General features: G+C 47.9%; 1 protein-coding gene across 5 annotated transcripts; it reads right to left on the reverse strand.

The window, feature by feature from the left end:
- Window positions 1-3354: 3354 nt before the first annotated feature.
- LOC123182638 (uncharacterized) lies at window positions 3355-12465 on the reverse strand. Of its 5 annotated transcripts, none has more exons than XM_044595274.1 (11): window positions 12216-12465; window positions 12003-12127; window positions 11707-11919; window positions 5933-6155; window positions 5731-5832; window positions 5518-5625; window positions 5315-5413; window positions 4770-4868; window positions 3964-4076; window positions 3830-3878; window positions 3355-3745 (listed from the first exon to the last, which is right to left on the reverse strand). In XM_044595274.1, the coding sequence occupies exons 5-11, from the start codon at window positions 5821-5823 to the stop codon at window positions 3512-3514; spliced, it is 795 nt and encodes a 264-aa protein (XP_044451209.1). In that variant the 5' UTR covers window positions 5824-5832; window positions 5933-6155; window positions 11707-11919; window positions 12003-12127; window positions 12216-12465; the 3' UTR covers window positions 3355-3511. The 5 variants fall into 5 exon arrangements, with proteins under 5 accessions (XP_044451209.1, XP_044451211.1, XP_044451212.1 ...); XM_044595276.1 differs by having other exon boundaries at window positions 5518-5574; window positions 12216-12464; XM_044595277.1 differs by lacking the exon at window positions 5315-5413.
- Window positions 12466-23770: the final 11305 nt, after the last annotated feature.

Raw genomic sequence — 23770 nt, forward strand, 5'->3', positions numbered from 1 at the left:
TCGGGGAGTGGCATTTTGGCCGTAATTTCAACGCCCAATAGGGGTACTTGTTTAAAACGAACAATTTTACTTTGAGGGATTGCCCAGAATTATAAGAATTGCCAAAGATTGGTCATTCTAGATTGCACTTGCAATTGTGAGATGATTGTGGACAATTCCTGAGGCAGAGGTGAGTTCTTTTGTAATTATGCTTCTCCGGGCAGTAATTCTTCACAATTGAGCGGAAAGAACCGGCCCTCAGTCACAGTCACAGACATAGGCGAGGTGGCGGCCTGCTTAGTACATCCTTTATATCACCTATAAGAGCCTGTTTGGGACTACTCTGTTCCTTAAAATTCAGCTCCGCTCTAGAAAACCCAAGCCAAATAGGGTAGCTCCACGATATGCCGCTCCGCAGAAAAACTAGAATCTAGGGTACAACTCTCAGTTTCTTTATGAAGCTCTTGAGGGGGTGCTCCAAAAAACTCTAGAAGATGGAGTTGGAGGGAAATTACCCACCACTGTCACGAGTAAGTGGATACCCCTTCGTTCCTCCCTCATCCAATCAAATATATCCTTCCACCAAATTTTTCATTCTTGAAGCTGGAGCTACATGGAAGCCAAACATTTTCTTTGATAGTGCTACACCTTCTGTATAAAACTGCTCCAAAGTGGATTTGATGGAGTGAAGCTGATTTTGGTGAAGCGGAGCAGTTGGTGGTTTTTCAGCTTGCAATCATCCGATCAGTGTTTTTTGCAACGACTTAACAGAATTTTTGGTGTTTTTTATAACGGATTAACGAGTTGGTGGTTTTCGACAAACCTAACCGCAATTGACTCGGTCCCAAACAAGCCCTAAACTCTAAGCTCCTTGACAGGAGCTCTCCTATTTAATTCGTGGGGTGTGGAATGTGTGTGGGCCCCCGGTGATAGTGGGTTAGACGTTTTACGAGGGTAGCTGGTCCCTTGCGTCTTCATTTTTTCTTTGGTACGTCTCCTCCGTGTTACCGTGTAGTGTGGAGGGTAGCTGGGCTCTAGGAGAGGTCGCATGTTGAAGCGGCAAGTCGATTTAAAAATGTTGTGAATTAAATCGTTGAGAGTCATCTGTGAACTTTTTAAAATCCGTGAAATTTATTTTAAATTTGCAATTTTTAAAAATCTATGAATATTCTAAATTCCCGTGCATTTAAAAAAATCTTTTGATTTACCAAAAAAACAAAAAAGATAAGGGGCTTTTCAAAAGATTGTAGTAGAGCGGGCGCAAAAATATATTACTAAGCGAGCGAGTCGATCAGAGAGCGAGTGGGAGATTCGTGGACCGACTCATGTGAACATTGTATCAGCAATTATACAATTTCATCATGGAATATAAGCTCCCAATGAGCTCACACAATGACCACCGGCTAACATCAAGACCAAAATATGCAAGGATATCACAATCATGCACCGAACAACTCCAGTTTTCTCACACACAAAAAATCATATTTATGGGCACCCTGGCACGATATACAAATTAAAAAAAAACATCAGCAACATAATTAAATTCAAAAAAAAAACATTGCTCGGTAGTGCTCTTGGAATCTTGAATTTGTTCGTAAGAGCCACCCCGGTCTGAGCTAGTATCACACAAAGTTATGCATGTGCGAAGGTTAAGTTACATAATGCGAGTTTCAAAAAAAGAAGTTACATAATGCTCACCCGCTCTTCATAATATATATTTTTCTGAAAAACAATGCTGACGTCTAACGTGCACTCCTGGCTTACGCCTTCTCTCAGGGAACACGGTCTGTGAATAGGGACGCGGTTGAAAGATTAATAATAAAACACTTATGGAAACAAGAGCTTCAACTGTTAATAGGGACACGGTCTGCGCAACGACGGACAGCGCGGCGGCGCTCCGACTGTCCTCTCTGGCGAAGAGCTTCAAGCATGTGTTATGAGCTGCTTGAAGGAAACAAGACATTCGTGCCTGGTAACCACAATGATGGGCTTCATTCGCTTTATTAGTAGGCATGAAGTATGGCCGGCAGTGAGATAATACAAAGATGCTGATTGGCCATTTGTCATGCAACAGATTATCCTGCCAGCTAGATGTAGTGTAACTAAATAGCTGTTGGTTCAGAGTTAGATGCAGTATAAAATCTGCCAATTTGCAGTGTTTGCCACACATTCAAAGAAACTTGTGTGATGTTCAGAGTATGCAGTGTACGCCACACATTCAAAGAAATTTTCTGAACATCTGACACTCCTAAAATTCAGTCATTCTAAAATTTGCTAGGTTATAAATGTTCAGAAACAAACTTGGCAATGTTCCTGTTTACAGGATCAATCTGTTTACTGTCAGTTTACAGAGAAATGAAGTTTCTCTCTGTAGGAGCATGATTTGTTCAGAGGACTAAATGCACCTGTTAACTGTTAACTACTGTGTCAAAATTCAGTCTACTCTGTCAATGTCAAATCAAGAAATGGAGCAGCATGACATTGACCAAAACATTCAACGTTCAGAGATGACCAAAACATTTGTCTAAATTAGTTTACAAAATCTGTATACTGTCAACTATACTCCGTAAAAAAATATATACAAAATCTGAATGTTGCAGCAGGAACATTCAGTTTGACAAATCAAGAAATGTTGCAGCAGGAACATTTTGGTCAAAATCAGGAATGGAGTACAAAGTTCAGTTTTGCATAGATGATGCAGCAGGAACATTTTGGTCAAAATCAAGAATGGAGTACAAAATTCAGTTTTGTATTGATGATGCAACAGGAACATTTGACAGTACTGAATCTATACAAAAGTTGACTAAAACATTCAGAGTGACCAAAACTTTCAGTTCAAAGATACAGAAAATCTCACTCTAAACATTCAGTTGAAACATTCAGACTGACCAAAATTTCAACATTCAACTTGTCAGTAAATTTCACTCTAAAAATAGATACAGAAAATCTCAACCTTCAGAACTCTGTCAATGTCTGTAATTCAACATTCAGAGTGATCAGAACTTTCAGTTTAAAGATACAGAAAATCTCACTCTAAACATTCAGTTGAAACATTCAGACTGACCAAAATTTCAACATTCAACTTGTCAGTAAATTTCACTCTAAAAATAGATACAGAAAATCTCAACCTTCAGAACTCTGTCAATGTCTGTAATTCAACATTCAGAGTGATCAGAACTTTCAGTTTAAAGATACAGAAAATCTCACTCTAAACATTCAGATTGACCAAAATTTCAACATTCAGCTTGTCAGTAAATTTCGATACTAACAGAAAAGAATTACCTCGCTTAACCCGTGTTTGGTTCCCACAAAAAGTTAAACTGAAATGTATATAAAGGGAATCCCAAAGAACAGAAGCAATCATGCAAGAAATCATAATCACAACAGACATAACACCAACAGAAAATTTACGGGTCGTTTAACCATGTACTACACAACAATGGCAAATATAACAAAAAAAAAGCATGTTTGTCTTAATTATTAGTCACAACATCACTATTACATTGCTGCAATAGTCGCATTCTCTGCTTGATTACTCCGAGTCATCGCCTCCTTGAGAATTTAGGATCTTCCAGAACCTCCGGAGCAGAGATAGGGGCCTCCCGTATGTCACGTAAAGCAACACGCAGATGACGGCAAAGTTTAACTTGCCCAGCTTAAAAACGACACGTATCTTGAGAGATAGAGCAATTTCTTTAATAAACCACTTAATCTTCATGTATCGGATAAGCGCCTTCCGGAGCAACGCTCGAACGGGACTACTCATCTACATCAAGGGTGCATAACAGCGGTTAGCAAAATGAATATGAAAGCATTCAAAATGAGAAGGAGAAAACAGAGTTGAATATACCATATTTGGTGGAACATTCCCATCATATTTAGCCATCATCATCACGTCGCTACATGGACACATAAGTAAATACAATCAGGGAAAACAGAAAAGAACCTAACATCAGTTCAGCTCGGTCCTTGATGTATACTCACAGGAAGACTGCTTCAGCCTTGTCGGCATCCACACCACTGATTCGCTTTCTGAAAATCATCGGGCACGGATTCTGCGGACCTTTCATCCTGTGACCCACTATCTCAAGCCAAAACTGAAGATAAAATTAAAAATAACGGTTTCAGCAGTTTACAACAGTCCAATTTTAAGTAAGCAATGCACTGCACACAAAGATGCAGAAACGATATTCCTAGGCATCTATCTAACACAGTTCAGCAGGGTTTGTAAAAACAATCAATACGACATAAGCTAAAAGAGGTTTGGCAGGGCCTCAGATCAAGCAACTTAGTGATTTACATGATAACGGGCCCTAGGCTAGCATAACAACAGGGCAAGCATATCAATCCATCCATGAGACCATGCCCCTATATAACACGCATTGAACACGAATAGTATAACATAACCAGCCAACATCAAAACCACAATTAAAACAGAAGGCGCTTTCATCACCGCCTTAGTCTGGTTTGTCAACAATCAAAGCAAAGGCCAGTGTTTAACTGCAACAGTACATCTAACAGGATGTTCAGCACGGTTTCTCACAAAACCCAAAGAAGAAAAGATGAAAGAGGTTCGGCGGGGTCTACGATCCTCAGATCAAGCATGTTAGTAGTGGTTTACATGTTGTAGCACCCTGCTGGATGAGCAGGAAGCACAAAACCTGGGCGCTGGGCTAGCATAGCAACAGGCAACCGTATCAAGTTTTGAAAATACATGCAGTCAAGCCAAAGACAGCTAGCCAGCACCAAAACCACATCATACAGTTGAGCATGGGCATCATGTTAGTTACCTTGTCGGCTGGTTGAGAGGCGGCGCGACTGGAGGAGGAGGACATTGTGCGGCGCGGGATGAGTTGTGGTAGAAGGGTGCTCTCGATCACCGCCTTGGTCTGTTTCGTCAAGAATAATAAGAACAAAAGATGATTACTTGAATGCTACATGTAACAAGATGTTCAAGATATTACTGCTGCATCTAAGATAAGCAGGCAGCATCAAACCACAAATAAAACAAAACGAAGATCAGTGGTATTTAACTAGTACTACTACTACTACAGTACATGCAACAAGATGTTGAGCAGGGTTTGTACGATCCTCAAATCCAAAGGAGACAAGCTGAAAGACGTTAGGCGCACGATCCTCAAGTCATGCATGTTGGTGGTGGTTTAAACGATGCAACACTCTATTAGATGGACAACAAGCAGGGCACTACGCTAGCATAACAACGGCTGAACCATATCAATCGGTCCCCCTATAGCACAAGCTTTGAACAAGAAGCTAACATGACCAGCCAGCATCAAAATCACATAATAAAAACACTTGAGCTGTGTGTGCATAACTTGCACAGAGGCTTTGAGGCGGCGCGGCCGAAAGAGGTGGACACTGTGTGACGCGGGATGAATGACGGGCGAATGGCGCTCTCCATCGCCGCCTTAGCCTGTTTCGTCAACAATATTGAGAAGAAAGATCACTACTGCACTGGTGCATGTTTAACAAGATGCTCAAGATAGTCCAGACAGACAATTCAAGTGTCTGACTTGCCTTGGTCAGAGAAGAGGGGGCAGAGCGAGGAGCAGATGAGGCGCTCCAAACATTGGCCTGCAGCACAAGAGGACTCAGAACCGAGCTTCCATTGGGCAAAAGGGTGAGCTGATTGACCAATGCAAGCAAACACCACCATCCGTTGAGCAATCAAACAGAAATCAGTCTGTCCATTTCACAGTCACAGCAGGGGATGGGGATTTGGACCCCTACCTGGGAGTGCAGAGGGAGGCGGTGGAGCCCCATCTCAGCCGCCGGCAGCTCGCCGGCCAACCGCCTCGCCGCGGATCGGAGCACAGCAGCCATCAGCTTCACCTGCAAAAGAGGGAGGGGAGATTCGGACAAGTGTCAGAGTGAGTTGGCCTGCATCTGCACCAACCAGACGCATAGGGGGGACTCATCTTGCTGCTCTCACCTGTGGATCTAGCTAGGACAGGGGATTCCGTCCGACCAGAGCTAGGGTTCGTCGCCCTTCTTCTTGCTTCCTTTCCCTGCGCTGCGCTGCGCCGCCACCACCAACGCTCACCACACTGAAGCGGACGAGCTATTCATTCTTTTTATCGCCCACCGGCCCATCATCCACTTTAAGCCCACCTCTTCATGCTTCTTCTTCTCTTCTCGACAAACGATGTGCTCCCCTAAATTTTTTTTTTATTCATCTTTGAGTTTGACCATTGAGTTTGAGACTACTCATAGTGAAAGTAACATACGTTTGTTTTTTCTTCTTTTCGGATGGCAACTTCTATTTGTAAAAAATGTCAGGGCCTGAATGCTTCGTGCCACACGTGTGGCACTTTTTTTTTTTGAAACTTGTGGCACTTATTATTTGAGAAGTTTAACCATGCTTAATACTCCCTCTGTTTCTAAATATAAGTCTTTCTAGAGATTTCAACATGGACTACATTCAGATGTATACAGACATATTTTTAAAACTTATTTTTTCTCCGTATGTAGTCTATATAGGAATGGAATCTCTAAAAAAGACTTATATTTATGAACGGAGGGAGTACAAATTAATACGCTGACCGGTCGGTGCCAGCCTCCGCGTGTCGTTCCCCTCCTTAGAAGGTGTCGCTATGGTGTGTCCGCTCCTCGCTCTCTATTACTTGGTTGCTTGGTTGGTTGTCTCCGGGCAAAACCTTAGGTCCACTTACGGATAGCTGATGCCAGCGTCCTTCCTCTTTTGGGAGCATTGTTTGTGGAGACACGGCTTGGAGGTTCTATGTAGCATTCCTTTGGTGCTCCCCGATGTTCTGGATTGTTCATCAGCAGCGCTATGTACACCATCGCAGGTGAGTCCAAGACGATGACTTTCTCGGGGCTGTCTGGGTCACGACATCCACCTGCCAACTCCTTTTAGGCCCTCGAGGATGGTTGTTGCGTCGACAAGGATAGTCGTTTGGAGTTGTTGCTTTTTGGAGGTGATCGCCGTTTGTCGATCGTTCCTCTTTTGGGAGCATTGTTTGTCGAGACACGGCTTTAGCATTCCTTTGGTGCTCCCCGATGTTCTGGATTGTTCATCAGGAGCGCTACGTACACCGTCGCAGATGAGTCCAAAACGATGACTTTCTCGGGGTTGTCCGAGTCACACCATCCACCTGCCAACTCTTTTTAGGCACTCAAGGATGGTTGGTGCGTTGACAAGGATAGTCGTTTGGAGTTGTTGCTCTTTGGAGGTGATCGTCGTTTGTCGATCGTTCCTCTTTTGGGAGCATTGTTTGTCGAGACACGGCTTTAGCATTCCTTTGGTGCTCCCTGATGTTCTGGATTGTTCATCAGGAGCACTATGTACACAGTCGCAGGTGAGCCCAGGACGATGACTTTCTTGGGTCTGTCTGAGTCACGACATCCACCTGCCAACTCTTTTTAGGCACTCGAGGATGGTTGGTGCCTCGACAAGGATAGTCGTTCGGAGTTGTTGCTCTTTGGAGGTGATCACCGTTATTCGACAAGCGGCTTTGTTGGTAGGTGTAGGACATGACCTGGTGCCTTGGGCTAAAGAGGTGAGCCATGATGGATCAAATCTTGAAAGGATGATTAAAGAGAAGAATATTAAATATAACTTGAAGATGCGATCATGATGGGTCCATATGTTAGGTCATGGTTGATCAAGTCTTTAAGTAATTCAAGTGAAGAATACATTGTACCTCTCATATACATATATCATATGTCAAAATCACAAGACACATGTGATAGACCGGGAATGATGACATGGATGTGCAAAACAGTTAATTGGCCCCGGCATAGAAACAAGAGGGTGCGGCGCAAAACGGAATCAGAAATATGCCCTTTAGACTATCTCAAACTTTTCGTATGACCCCCATGGCCATGACACCATATTCTACACAAGATATCTACTATCGTAAATTTTTTTTGAACACAGTACAGACGCAAGCGCTCATATACACGTGCATACACTCACCCCTATGAACGCACGCACGCACATCCTACCCCTATGAGCACCATGATTTGAACCCTGGTGAGCTGGGGATTAGTGTGCTCTTGGAAAAAAAGGTTCGCTCACAAGATTCGATGAGCTTTGGCACAAATAGAGGTAATATTGTTGGATTTTTTTGGCTAGGCTAGAGAGGATTGAAGATTGTAGGAGGGGTGTTAGACAACATGAGGGAGCAGACAGGAGCAAACTAGACAAAAAAAATTAGCACAATCAAGATGCATTATGTCTTCTACAATCTCTAGCAGATCCCGTAAAAGCTCGCTGGGCCGTGTTTTTTCTGCGGATTTACGGTACGCGCAAAAAACTCGGCCCAAACAGGTCTTGTAAAAATGGCCCGGCCCATAAAACTTTTACGGTAGGCCCGTAAACCTTCCTCGAATCTGCGACATATACTAGAAGCGAGGGGATTTTAGGGTTCCCGTCCTTCATTTCCCCTATCGCCTCCGCCGCAAATCCCCTCTCCTTCGTGGACAAACCCCTCTCCTCCGGCAGCCTTTTGCGGCGTGCGTGGCCATCGGAATGGAGCCTTGATGTCGTGCGTGGGTGCCGGAAGGGGTGGCCGAGGGGGGGGTTTGTCAACCATGGCGGTGATCCCGTCGCAAGCACTGCAATGACAATGAGGCCGGGAACTCCTCCCTCCGCCCGCCGGTGCAGGAGTGGCGCAAGGAACAGGCGCGGAAGCGCAACGCTCTGTCCCGCAACTCCGACCGGCGGGCGTGGACCAAATTCGATCGCCTCGACCGGATCTTCTCGCCCGCGATCCAGCGACCCTGGGCGATGGAGCGAACGTGGTTCGGCGCAAAGTAGACGGCCACCGCCGGGAAGGAAGCTGCAGCGGCGCGAGTGCCGGCGTTGAGAAAGGAATACGACCTTACCTTCATGCTCTCCAACACACTAATGGAGCACCACCTCGCGGCGGGAAGTCCGGTGATGGTATTGACGAGCAGATCTAGTTTAATTTTCGTTTATGCTAGTATGAACTATGTTTTAAGTATGAATTTCGGTGATGTTCAAGTGGCGCGAACTACTAGTCTGAATATGTTGTGTGTGTGTTTGAGTTTGTTTATGGGATCTGTTCTGTCTCGGTGACCGCCGAACCACAAAATTAATTTACGGGATACAGTAAACGAAAACCGTGGTTTGCAGGATCTACTAGAGATGCTCTTACACCCTATGAATGGGGACAGACGGAGCAATGTTGGAATTAAGCCACATATAAGTGCAAAAGAAAAGGCAACGAGGGAGGCGTGGCGCGGCCCATGGGTTCTCCCCACCCACCCAGCGTCGGGCGATGTGATGCCCACCTTTCCGGTGCTCCGACATAGGCCTATCTCATGGTCTACTCCAACCCATCTGACTCTTCCTGGACATCGCCAATGCCATCGTAGGATCAACACTCGATGCTCAATGCAGCTCTAAGCAACATGTTATTCCAGCTCCAACCTAACCATGGAAATTGGTATTTCCTCCATTCCTTTTTACTCCGAGTACTAGATTTGTCCAAATTCAAAGTCATTGAAGTTCAACCATGTTTATACAAAAGTATTGACATTCATAATGCAAAATCACTATCATTACATCCATCATAGAATATATTTTTCATATTATAGTTATTTGGTATAGTAGATAAGCCTGAGAATGGTTTGGGTTGAAACCTAAGTTTTAGTTTGGTTTTCTAGTGGATTGTCTTTGGATTGGTTTAAATGGTCTGAGGCCCTAATGTAATCTGGTCTGGTTTGGGCTTTAATACTAGTTGGACTGGATTGGATCGGGCTGGACACAGACCAATTGGTCTCAAATCGTTTCGATCCATGGTCTCAGGAACAAATCAGCGACCACTGTATGCGAGACCAGCGCATCAGACGGCCATCTTCCACACGCTAGCCGCTAGGATTTGGGGTCGCCGTTGCCGCCGGCTGCCTGCTCGAGATCCGGCCGCCGTGTTTTCCTCCGCCCGCCTCCATCTGGATGTCCCATCTAGCAGCGATGGCTCCCTGCTCATGGCAGCAGCCCCCTCCTTGGTGGCGGCGGCAGGCCGGCCGCCGGCGGCGAGTGGCTGATGGTGTGTCATCTCTCTCTTCATTAAGTGTACGCCCGGCGACAAGCAGCATCAAGGCCGTGTGTCTCTCCATTAAGCGCATAGACGGCGAAGCAAGTGACCAAAAGCTTCACGTAATAACGCAGCAGCTTGTCCATGGTTTCTAACTATGGATTTTAATCTAAAAAAGTGAAACAGTTTGGATTGGTTTGGATGGAAAATACAACTAGTTTGGTCCGGTCTGGCTTCTAGACCTCAATATTTGGATTGGATTGGATTGGTTTGTTGGAGGAAAGTCATGTGGTTTGGGCTGGTTTTAATCTGGATTTGAAACTATTCACAGGTTTAATAGTAGATGTTGATGATTTTTAATATAAATTTCGTCAAAGACTTATCTAATATGCATAGTAAAAAGGACCGGAGGGTGTACATGACTCGGGGCAGAGGAGGTGTGGATAGCCAATGATGCCTCCGGGTCACTTGATCGAACGATCAAGACTTCTTGCATCTCTGTACATCTAGTAAATTAGGGTTTTGGTTAGTTCTACCCTGCATGTGGGTCCCGACGATGGTGCGACACATGTGGACCTCCAGCTATGTGTGCACAATGCTGAAGAACTTTTAGCTGCCAATAAATCAAGACGGCGCTCCTCCTTGGAAAATTGTTGCCTTCGCTGGTCCTACCATTTTGTGCTGGGGACATGACGATTGCTCGGTGGCAGGGCACCGTTTTGCATTGCCCTTGCCAACATTGCTGGCCCGTGTGAGAATGCAAGGGCAATGGAGGGCGCGACATGCAAACAGGAAGGAGGCAATCTCTTCGAGCGAGATTTGCTGCATGTGATTTTTCTGGGGTAACATGGGAAACGATTTTCGCTAATGTTCTCCCCTTGTGGGTGACGCGAGTGTAGGAATTGGGACGGGGCAGAGCAATGTCGGAATTTAGCCACATATAAGTGCAAAAAGAAGGGAACGAGAGGGGTGTAGAACTGCATTGTATACCACGGGACACACTGGATAAAATCTGGTTATGGGATTATAACGCCAAACTCCACTAGGGAAGGAAACGAGCTACAGATATATACAGCAGGGAAGGGCCAAACCCCTCTCTCCCCCTCGACTCCGACCGGAAAATGTGCTGGTCATATGCAGGCGAAGGGGTCGATCCTGTGGCCGTGCTACTACGGGGACATCACACACTAGAGCTGGGACTCGTTTATACTAAAGAGTATGAATATAGCAGCATGATGTACTAAAGAGTATCAACAGTGCAAACTTAATACGAAGAATTACATAATAACCAGGAAAATTAACCTTGTATTGTGCCAAACCAATGTCTCTACACGATTTCATGTGTTAGGCTCTAGACGCAGGGAGGTATGGACCCTTGGCAACATTGAAATGATTTTCGCTCCTGGACTCTCCATAGATGGATCTTGACTGACTACAAACAGATCGAGCAGAGAGGTGGCGCAACTGGAAGATTACACCCTACGAATGGGGGCGGACGGAGTAATATGGGAATTTAGCCTAACATAAGTACATTTCCGATTCCTTGACTGTGCTTGAGAGTGGAGACACGAGGCAGGTGATCCATAGATGGATCTTGACTGACTGACTACTGACTACAAACAATGAGGTTATGGTGATGAACAGAGGGAAAAAAACAGAAAACTAAGAGATGCGGCATAACCTTGTCATGTGGATGCTCGGTACATCGTCGGAGATCAGAAGGAAACATCAGAAACGGCCAGTCGCGAGATGGCAACAAGCAAGGTACGGCCGGCCGGCGGCAGCGGCGTTCACCAGCCGTTGGGCAGCAAGGCTAGCGCGTGCATCGCCATCCATCCCGAGAAGACCAACATATATCCATGGATGGATCGGGGCGCCAGCCCGGAGACATGAACTAGACAGATCCAAGGGAAAACCAGTGAGAAGTTATGGTAATGAAGAGAGGGGGAAAACAAGAAACCAAGATGTGCAGCATACCTCGGTGCACCATTATCGGAGATCAGGAGGAAACATCTGCCGGGCGGCCGGCCGTGTCACCAGGTGACTAGGAGCAGAGCAGATCGAGGCACTCAGCAGCTTCATAGGTCGTCTGGTAATCAGATCTAGTAGAACACACGTTAAGTAATCGGCAACGATGCGGCCGGGTAAGGGAATCAATCGGTCGAGGGGAGAACAAAAAACTTGCCATACCTGAGCCTGAGCAAGGTGAGCTTGCTACACCGGTGGGAGAAATCAACAGCCATGGACGAATCGGGCCGGTGAGCCTGAGCCAGAACGAACAAGAGAAAACGAGAAGAGCGTGTGCGGCGACGGCGGGGGAGGAGGAGGAAGAGATGGACATAGGTTGTTTTTTTCTGTTTAGGCAAGATGGAGATAGGGTTTTACTTACTATACTAGTAATAGTCCGGCTAATCACGTACGTCCAATCCAATCCAATTACCCGTATGATATGGTCCGTCCATCCGGCTGTCCGTGTCGATGATTCGACCGAAGCCGAACTGAAGCGCGGCTCTTCATGCATTCAGTAGCCGGACATTGTCTTTTCCTTTGTGGCAGTCGTGCATGCCGACCCTACCTGCCACCACTAGTGCTACTGGTCCACCCTACTGGTGAGCATAGTTAATTTTGGACAGAGTGCATAGAATCAGACTAGCCACAATGGGTAGTAACATAGACTAGTAACATGCTCATGTTATTAGTCTATGTACTACCTCTATAGTGGGGAGTAACATATGTATGGTAACATGCAACACTTCATTTATTAGGCTATAGACACATCTTGCCTTGATATGTGTGATGTTACTCATACTAGTAGTAACTAGCTATGTTACCACTTTCATCTCTTTATTTATTTATTGCATGCCACATCATCTATTTAACCTAGATATGTGTGATGTTACTACCTATGTTACTCCGACTGTGGGTAGTCTCAGAGTTTTTTCATCCTTCTTCTCATTGAGGAAGAAACAACACTAGTGTTGTCCAGGGCAAACGCGCCACACCAGCCGGCACCCTCGTCGCACGAGAGAAAGGGGCCCTGCCGGCGTCGCCCAACAGCGGCAAGGGGAGAGGAGGGAGGAGCGACGCGAAGGCGAATTGCACATTTGTGATTCTATATGCTCTGCCGGCGGCGCGTGGATACCGGGGAGGCGGCACCGGAACTTTGCGGCGGCTGCTGCGGTTGCCCGATCTGGAGGCACGACGTCTGCAACTTGGCGGTGCTCGGGGCGGGCTTTGGCTACGGGCATTGGCTCCTACGGCTTGGCAGCGGCTCTGGTCTGCGTCTTTGTGCTCTGGCTGGAGTTTGGGGTGCTGCAGCGTGTGAGTGGTCGCCAGGACTAGCTGGGTGCGGCTGGATCTGGCACCCGCGGGGGCCCTGCCTCTCATGCGGCTCTGCTCATCAACTCAGCATGGTGATGTTGGTGGCGACGGTAGTCTGGTGCTTCTGGTTCTTGCGAGTTGACTGGGTGGCGAGTAAGCTGGCTGCAGGTGTCTTTCACCGTTGCTTTGGGGTGGACGTTTTGGCATCTTGTGGTGAAAATCTAGCTCCGGCTTGACCGGAGCCGGCAACAGTGATGCCCTTGGGAGCCGCAAACCTCCTTGGAGGCGTTGCTGCTGGGAGGCTTTTGTCCACCCCTTCCGGGCAACATGGAAACCCTTGTTCCATCTCTTGGAACGGACGATGGTGACGCAAGCGACACACTTTGCGTCGTGGCTCTTCTTCAAGGCATCATTCAGGTGCCGGCTCGGTTGTCGATGTTGGTGGTTGCTTGCTTGGTGTGGGGATGCTGGGGAGCGACCCTGGATCTGTTGGCATGGTGGCTGGTTTGCCAACAATGGCAGTGGCGTGCGGAGCTGGATACTTGCAGAGTTTTAATAGTCAGTTCTCTCCGGCATGTTCGAGAGGTATCCCGTGCCTTTGTTGCGTCGTTGTGAACTCGAAGCTGCAGTGGAGGGGCCCTGGTGGTGACGATGACTGTGACACCCCAAAATTTTGACCTTGTTTTATTTATTAAAATATTGCCAGGAAATAAAACTTTTCCATTTTTGTCAAGTCTTGCCTCTTGTGGTTTTTGGATTTTTGCCTCTAGTGGAAAAACCTTCAAGGTATTATTGGACTTGATTTCTCTCTATAATAAAACAAATATTTTTTCAGTGGATTCAAATGTTGCAAGATTTATTTATTCAAAAAGCTTTCTTTCTTTAAAATGATTCCTTTTGCATTTGGGGCCTATTTGCACTACAACCATTTGATAAATGCTTTTAAAAATTCCACCAAAATTTGGGGATGTCATGTGATGTTTCCACATCACTTTTATGCAAAGATACCTTCTGGCCATTGGAGATTTTGAGCTTCTACACCAATTTTTCCAATCTGGTCCAGTAGGCACTTTTGCACTACAACCCATTTAAATATTTCTTCAAAAATTCTTCCAAGTGTTTGGAGATGACAGTGGATGCATACAATTCATCTTCAAGCAAAAACCCAATGATGTTCTTTGGAAAATTTGAGTGGATCAACCTCTTTTGCATTCTGGTCCAAATTGGTGATTTGTACTGCAACCATATTTTTCCTTGCTCTAGTGACCCTGAGCTTTCTCCTGATTGTAGCCCTCCCTACCAAACTCTTAAGTCCAGGAGATTGGGCTCATTGGAGATTTTGAAGTGCATGTTCTAAACCGCTTTGCTTTCTGCCCAAAACTGGTGTTTTGCAAAACTTGCACTATCAACTTTCTGTCTTTGCCAAACTAACCTTGCCATCATCTCCTGCACCTAGAGAGACACTGATCTGGAGTTTTTGGCCACTCCAAGAATTGCCTATGTGCATCTGGCATTCTGTCGAACACCTGGAGTGCACAGCCACTTTTGGCAAGCTTTCTGGTTTGCACTGTGGACTTGAACCCCTAACCTTTACACCTTGTCCACAGAGTGCCTTGCTACCCCTACCTCCATCCTGTGCAGTGCCAGCTCCACCCTCGAGCTCTAGAGCGCGCTGGCATTGCGTCGAACAGGTGCCGTGCGTGCTCTGGGCGCGCCCAGAGCGCACGTTTTGCACGCGCGCGCACTACCCCGACACGCCGCACTGCCACTCGACGCGACCCGACCCTGGCTCCCTCTGCATCGCTGAGACGTGCACTAGCCGCCCTCCCTGCTCCACGATCCCTCTGGCGTCCTGCTGCACCGCTGGCCGCGCCCTTGGCGGCACGCCGGCGTCGGCAGTGGATTCCGCCGCGGACGGCGCCGCCCAAGCCACCAGCGCACGACAGCTGCCCCGGAGCACAGGCCGTGCTTATCCCCCCGCTCGTCGGAACGTGTTCGTCGCCGCCACGATGCCCTGCAACTACAGGAAAGTGGTCGCCGGCGATCTTATCTTCTGCCGCCGTGGAGCCAGCCTCGTCACGCTATATAAAGGGTCCCCGAGCCCCTCCGAGCACTCACGCGACTTCAGACACTCCCCGTAGAGCTCCCCTAGCAGTAGATCGACCTGTAGTGGCCGTCTCCCTCAACTCCGGCCAGCTCGGCCGCTGCTAAGCCCCAGCGCGATTCGTCGCCGCCGGCCACCCTTTCGCCAATCCAACGCCACCAGTAGCTTCGTCTAGTCCATGCGGTGCTGCCCAGCTACCCAAGCTCGGTCGGAGACCACCGGAGCACCTAAGTCACTTCACCACCGTAGCTTTCCCCCGCCGCGGAGCTCGCCGCCGGCGATTCCTGCCACCTCCGTCGACCCAGCAACCACCCCGGGGACCGCCTCGGTCTTGCCGTCCCATTCCCGCCCTTGGGTGCCCTCGAGGAGCCGCCGTCTGTCGCCGGCGATCGCCGGAGCCTCGCCACCGTTCGGGCACAGGAAAGGGAGGGAGAGGGAGACCAGTCAAACCTGACTAGTGGGCCCTCTGGACCCACTGTCAGCGACCCGCGCAGCGCCCTCTCTCTGTTTAAGTGGAGGCGCAAACCCCCGCGTACGTCTCTCTGCTGCGAAAGCGTATTTCTGCTGAAACGTTTTCCTTTTTCTGGTTTTATTTAAAAACAGAGTTGACCAAACTTTGACTGGCTATAACTTTTAAAATAAAACTCCAAATGAGTTGATTCTTTTTCCTACCTCTCTCAAATTTCATCTAGTTTATTTTAAGATTTATTTAAAAAATATTTGAGACAGGTTTTGGTACTGTGTTTGAAATATTTGTATTTGTGTATTTTGCAAAATAGGATTTTTGGAGGAAGAGGAAAGCTTTCACTAAGTGCATCCTTTGCATACTTTTGAAGGCAAGCATTTCTGAACTCTGGCATAATATTTGTTGTGGTGTTTGGATACGATCACAGCACCTTTTGACTTGGAATATATGTGACAGTTTATGTATCGATGTAGTCTCGTGCATGAGTGCACTTTGGAGTTGTTTGTGGCCAGCAATGGATACCCTGAGGATTTGGATCGCCCTCGTGAGCTTCTCTTGCACACCGGTAGGAAGCGGGAAAGTCGTGGTCTTGGGTAGACACGAGCTTGTCCCTAATCCCTCGTTGTGACGAGTATGCCCGGCATAGCATGGTGAGGCTCGAGGAGTGGTGATTTATTTCACTAGTGGTAATATTGTTGGTGGATACTTGGATCACCTGAGTCGGTTGTAGACCGAGTCTTGTTCAGTAGCTTCCTTTTGTCGGTACCACCACTTGTCCCTGCAGGGGACAGGGTATGGTTCAGTAGGTTGTCAACCCCTTTCCAAAGCACACACCGTACAGAGAGGCCGTGATGAAGGTCCCGTGGCCACGGATTAAAGCCTGTCATTCGGTCCGGGGGCATGGGTGTTTTCGGTTGTAGCCGAAGGGGATAGCTTCCCCAGTTTGCGCGCGGTATAAATTTTGTGATCCCATGCTACGTCGAGGTTGTAGCCTCCCCACTTAGAGTTTTGCTTGGCAGGTGTCGTGGGTGATTCCAGGCACTGGTGAGTTAAGCTGGTGTGTGCAGGTCAGGCGTGTTTTCAACCAAAAGACCGTAGACGGAATTAGTCCCGAGGGACTGAGTAATCCCGTTACTCGTGGAAAATGGTACTCCCTCTGCAGAGGATATATCCTGTTGGATAGTCTTGTTCTTGAGTAAAGACCACAGTGTGAGTTGAATCTTGATAACGGTATTCGGATGGAGAACGATTTGACTAGAACTCTGTAACGGTATTCGGATGGAGAACGGTTTAACTAGAGCTCAGTCACGGTATTCGGATGGAGATACGACTTGACTGAATTATCGGTTTTCGGATGGAGAAACGACTGTACTAAATATTGTTTATGATTATGGCACATATGTATTGTGATCTTTATTGTTTTGGACTAACCATTTATATCATGCATTTTTATTGAGTATCCCTGGGATGGTTCTACCTCCTGGATATTCACTGTGATTATTCTCGTATAAGCCCTTTCTGTGGTGTCGCTCAGACGCCCGACTGCGGCATGCTTGTTGTTCATTTATCTTTTATAAGCCCTTTATGTGGTGTCGCCCCGACGCCCGACTGCGGCATTATTATTTCTGCATTTTCCGCTCGAGGAGTCATTCAGACACTCGTTTGGCACCAGTATTATTATTTCTGCATTTTCCGCTCGAGGAGTCATTCAGACACTCGTTTGGCACCAGTATTATTATTTCTGCATTTTCCGCTCGAGGAGTCATTCAAACACTCGTTTGGCACCAGTATTATTATTTCTGCATTTTCCGCTCGAGGAGTCATTCAGACACTCGTTTGGCACCAGTATTATTATTTCTGCATTTTCCGCTCGAGGAGTCATTCAGACACTCGTTTGGCACCCAGTATTTTATTTTGGTATATTTTTATCCATATGTGTGCATCATGGCTTCTCGTATATTTTCGTGACGGATGTATGATCGACTATTAAATCTGGAGTATGTTAGATATATTATACCCGTGTTCTTAATATTTGCGAGTACATTCAAACGTACTCACTGGCTTGTCCCTGGCTATTGTCTTGGCCAGATTGCCTTGCGTGGAGGTATGCATCGCGGTGACGACCTCGGAGCCTACGTGTTGACGTGTGCAGCCTCGCGAAGATAGGAGTTATCCTGGTCAGCTGTTCTTGTGGGAAATGGAGTCCCATAGACGCAGATGTACCCAATCGCTTCCGCCCTCAACCATTAGAAACCAAATGTTGTACCCTAGGCCACAATGGTCTTGTACTACATATTTATGTACTTGCTTGGAATTCTTGTATCAAGTTGGTGTCTCATCAGCTAACAGTAATCCTGGGGCTGGTGAGCACACAGGCCGTTTTTCTGGGAATTTATATCCCAAAAAAAACCGGTCGTGACAATGACATGAGATGGATGGCTAGCTGCAGGCCTGGTCGGCGCGACCTTTGCTTTTTTTTTCTCCTACGATGTTCATCATTAGTGTCGGAGCTGTCTAGCCGCTGGCGTGGGTGGTCAACTGTTTGGCATGGATCGACATGAGCTCTAGCATCTGTTGCGGCGACAACGACTTCGTCGATGGCAGTTTAGGCTGAAGTCAGAGTCACTCGCTCGTGGAGGAGCGATGACGATGACGCTGAATGGCAACCTCGACGGCGGTCTTCTCTTCTTGATGGCGTGTGTGCGCTTCGTGTGGATAGCGAGGTTGGCTTTGTATGGCCCATTTGGTGGATGATTGTGACGGCTTTCGTCTATTTTCCGTTAATTAAGCGAACGATTCTCTTCTCTTTATCGATGAGATAAGGCAAGATTTTGTTCCTTTTCATACACACACGCACACACACACACTAGTATGAAGTGCTACTTGGAACCCACAAAAACTGATTTTAGTTCTCTGCCACTACCAAGAACAGCGAAAATCAAGTGGCATGCAAGTGGTCTCAGACTCAGAAAAGGAAATCTAGCTACTCCTACCATTAGCTGGAGATTCCTTTAATTACGTGGTAGTTTCCGAGAGCACGAGCTAGCCAGGTCCCGTGCCTACGAGTCAGGTGTGTCACACCATTCACTATTCCTGCGCTCCTACACTAGTGGCACTGGCACAGGTGGATGCTCTCTTTTCTTTTCACATCCATCCAAGCAGAAGGGGGGACAGACTCACCGGCCGGCAGGAAAGAGCAGTACTGTACCCCATCCAGAAACATGAGACGGATCGAAACCTGAGCGTTCTCAGCGATTAGTTGGATCGAACTGCTTGATGGGTTTCCGGGATGACCTGCGCCGTCGGATCGATTCGTTGCTCCTGTCGCAATGAAAGTCACCGTTTCCCTGGGTTTTCGCTTACTCTGCTGTTTTGAGCGTATTTGGCTGGCATGTGGGGTTTCTGGCGTGTGGACCGCCTTGTTCAGTGACCGTGGCTATGTGTTTTGGCCATGGGGCGCGTGGGCTGGCAAATATCTTGTGCCACCGCAAGAAATAGCGTGCCCCCGTAGAGGGTATTTTCGTCTTTTCACGTTTTGGCCTTGTGCGTGGTGGACGGTGTGGTTGGCCCGTGCGTGGATGAGGTGGGGGAGGGCACCGGCTTGCCCCTTCGTGCTCCCATTCGCCCTTTTTCTCTGGATCCCCTCTTCTCTCGCCGACGACCTCTCTCGCCGCCAACGCTCGTTCTCCTCGATTCGGCGCCGTTCTTCAGGTGGCTTCCCTCTGCCTCTCGCTCGTCTCTTCTATTTCGCTCGCTCCTGACCATCTTCCTTGCTTCTCTGTCTGGTTCGCAGATTGGACGGTGGCGTGGCGTTGGGGCTGTCTTGCGGTTCGACCGGAGAGGGAGCTCCTCCCTCCGTGACTCCATCGCCACCTCGACCGATACCCGTCTTCCCCGTCGACCACCTCCTGCAGGACCCCCTCTCGCCGCCCCTCTCTTTTCATTTTCGTTCTCCTCTGGTTCTTCTCCCTCCGCCTCACCTCGAGCGATCTCTCTCCTCTTTTCCCGCAGGTACCCGCCTCAAGGCCTCGTGCTCCCTCGCTGACCTGTGCCGCCCCATCCAGATTTGGATCCGCGCCGTCCTTGGCTCGTCTGCACCCTCGCGGGCCGGAGCCCCGTGCTGCCGTCGCCAAGTCCGCTCCCGCCGGCCTCAACTTCCTCTGCAACGAGCAGGAGCTTGCCTGCTCGTCCCGCTCGAGCACCCCGCTGGCCTGCCCGAAGCCTCGCTGCCTCCTGTCGCCCGCGCGCCAAGTTCTTGTTGCCGCCGCCATCTTCTTCACAGAGCTCCGCCGTCGCCGGAGCCCGCTACAAGTCCCACGCAGCCGCCGCTACTTCCTGTCGAGCAGAGGGCGACACCTCCTCTGCATCGAGCCGCTCCGCTCCAGCGCCCGCTGCCTGCAGTAAGGCCGGCCCAGCGCTCGCCTCGCCCGGCCTGCCTCTCCACCGGCCAGGCCAGATCTGGCCCTGTTGGAAATATGCCCTAGAGGCAATAATAAAATGGTTATTATTATATTTCTTTGGTCATGATAATTGTCTAGTTCATGCTATAATTGTGTTATCCGGAAATCGTAATACATGTGTGAATACATAGACCATAACATGTCCCTAGTGAGCCTCTAGTTGACTAGCTCGTTGATCAATAGATGGTTACGGTTTCCTGACCATGGACATTGGATGTCATTGATAACGGGATCACATCATTAGGAGAATGATGTGATGGACAAGACCCAATCCTAAGCATAGCACAAGATCGTATAGTTCGTCTGCTAGAGCTTTTTTAATGTCAAGTATCATTTCCTTAGACCATGAGATTGTGTAACTCCCGGATACCGTAGGAATGCTTTGGGTGTACCAAACGTCACAACGTAACTTGGTGGCTATAAAGGTGCACTACAGGTATCTCCGAAAGTGTCTGTTGGGTTGGCACGAATCGAGACTGGGATTTGTCACTCCGTATGACGGAGAGGTATCTCTGGGCCCACTCGGTAATGCATCATCATAATGAGCTCAATGTGACTAAGTAGTTGGTCACGGGATCATGTATTACGGAACGAGTAAAGTGACTTGCCGGTAATGAGATTGAACAAGGTATTGGGATACCGACGATCGAATCTCGGGCAAGTAACGTACCGATTGACAAAGGGAATTGTATACGGGATTGCTTAAATCCTTGACATCGTGGTTCATCCGATGAGATCATCGTGGAACATGTGGGAGCCAACATGGGCATCTAGATCCCGCTGTTGGTTATTGGCCGGAGAGATGTCTCGGTCATGTCTGCATGATTCCCGAACCCGTAGGGCCTACACACTTAAGATTCGATGACGCTAGGGTTGTAGGGAAAGTTTGTACGTGGTTATTGAATGTTGTTCGGAGTCCCGGATGAGACCCCGGACGTCACGAGGAGTTCCGGAATGGTCCGGAGATAAAGATTTATATATGGGAAGTCCTTATTCGGTCATCGGAAGTGTTCGGGGGTTTATCGGTATTGTACCGGGACCACCGAAAGGGTTCCGGAGGTCCACCGGGAGGGTCCACCTGCCCCGGAGGGCCCTATGGGCTGAATATGGAGGGGAACCAGCCCCTAGGTGGGCTGGGCGCCAAACCCCCCTAGGGCCCATGCGCCTAGGGTTTGGGGAAACCCTAAAGGGGGCGCCCCCTTTGGCTTGGGGGGCAAGCCAACCCCCCTTTGGCCGCCGCCCCCCTCTAGATCCATCTGGAGGGTCCGCCCCCCCTCTCCCTTGCCCCTATAAATAGAGGGGAGGTGGGAGGGCAGCCGGACCACATCCAAGGCGCAGCCCTCCCCTCTCCAACACCTCCTCCTCCTTCCGCGGTGCTTGGCGAAGCCCTGCCGGAGTACCACCCTGCTCCAACACCACCACGCCGTCGTGCTGCTGCTGGAGTTGTCTTCCCCAACCTCTCCCTCCTCCTTGCTGGATCAAGGCGCGGGAGACGTCACCGGGCTGCACGTGTGTTGAATGCGGAGGTGCCGTTGTTCGACGCTAAGATCGGAATCGACCGCGATCTGAATCGCTACGTGTACGACTCCTCCAACCGCGTTCTTGCGACGCTTCTGTTTCGCGATCTTCAAGGGTATGAAGATGCACTCCCCTCTCTCTCGTTGCTAGTTACTCCATAGATTGATCTTGGTGATGCGTAGGAATTTTTTTGATTTCTGCAACGATCCCCAACAGTGGCATCATGAGCTAGGTCTATGCATAGTTTCTATGCACGAGTAGAACACAAGTTGTTGTGGGCGTCGATTTTGTAAATTTACTTGCCGTTACTAGTCTTATCTTGATTCGGCGGCATCGTGGGATGAAGCGGCCCGGACCGACCTTACACGTACGCTTACGTGAGACAGGTTCCACCGACTGACATGCACTGGTTGCATAAGGTGGCTAGCGGGTGTCTGTCTCTCCCACTTTAGTCGGATCGGATTCGATAAAAAGGGTCCTTATGAAGGGTAAATAGAAATTGGCATATCACGTTGTGGTTTTGGCGTAGGTAAGAAACGTTCTTGCTAGAAACCTATAGCAGCCACGTAAAAATTTGCAACAACAATTAGAGGATGTCTAACTTGTTCTTGCAGCATATGCCGTGTGATGTGATATGGCCAAAAGGATGTGATGAATGATATATGTGATGTATGAGATTGATCATGTTCTTGTAATAGGAATCACGACTTGCATGTCGATGAGTATGACAACCGACAGGAGCCATAGGAGTTGTCTTAATTTATTGTATGACCTACATGTCATTGAATAACGCCATGTAATTACTTTACTTTATTGCTAAACCGTTAGCCATAGTAGTAGAAGTAATAGTCGGCGAGACAACTTCATGAAGACACAATGATGGAGATCATGGTGTCATGCCGGTGACGATGATGATCATGGCGCCCCGAAGATGGAGATCAAAAGGAGCAAAATGATATTGGCCATATCATGTCACTATTTGATTGCATGTGATGTTTATCATGTTCTTACATCTTATTTGCTTAGAACGACAGTAGCATAAATAAGATGATCCCTCATAAAATTTCAAGAAAGTGTTACCCCTAACTGTGCACCATTGCGAAAGTTCGTTGTTTCGAAGCACCACGTGATGATCCGGTGTGATAGATTATAACGTTCGAATACAACGGTTGTAAGCCAGATTTACACAAGCAAAACACTTAGGTCGACTTGACGAGCCTAGCATGTACAGACATGGCCTCGGGACACAAGAGACCGAAAGGTCGAACATGAGTCGTATAGCAGATACGATCAACATGAAGATGTTCACCGATGATGACTAGTCCGTCTCACGTGATGATCGGACACGGCCTAGTCGACTCGGATCATGTATCACTTAGATGACTGGAGGGATGTCTATCTGAGTGGGAGTTCATTAAATAATTTGATTAGATGAACTTAATTATCATGAACTTATTCTAAAATCTTTGCAATATGTCTTGTAGATCAAATGGCCCATGCTAATGTTGCCCTCAACTTCAACGCGTTCCTAGAGAAAACCAAGCTGAAAGACGATGGTAGCAACTATACGGACTGGGTCCGGAACTTGAGGATCATCCTCATAGCTGCCAAGAAAGCATATGTCCTAGAAGCACCGCTAGGTGAAGCACCCGTTTTCCCAGCAACTCAAGACGTTATGAACGCTTGGCAGTCGCGTAGTGATGATTACTCCCTGGTTCAGTGCGGCATGCTTTACAGCTTAGAACCGGGGCTCCAAAAGCATTTTGAGCAGCACGGAGCATATGAGATGTTCCAAGAGCTGAAAATGGTTTTCCAAGCTCATGCCCGGGTTGAGAGATATGAAGTCTCCGACAAGTTCTACAGTTGTCAGATGGAG

This window comes from Triticum aestivum, chromosome 1D (genome assembly GCF_018294505.1).
Source record: "Triticum aestivum cultivar Chinese Spring chromosome 1D, IWGSC CS RefSeq v2.1, whole genome shotgun sequence".
Lineage (NCBI taxonomy): Eukaryota > Viridiplantae > Streptophyta > Magnoliopsida > Poales > Poaceae > Triticum > Triticum aestivum.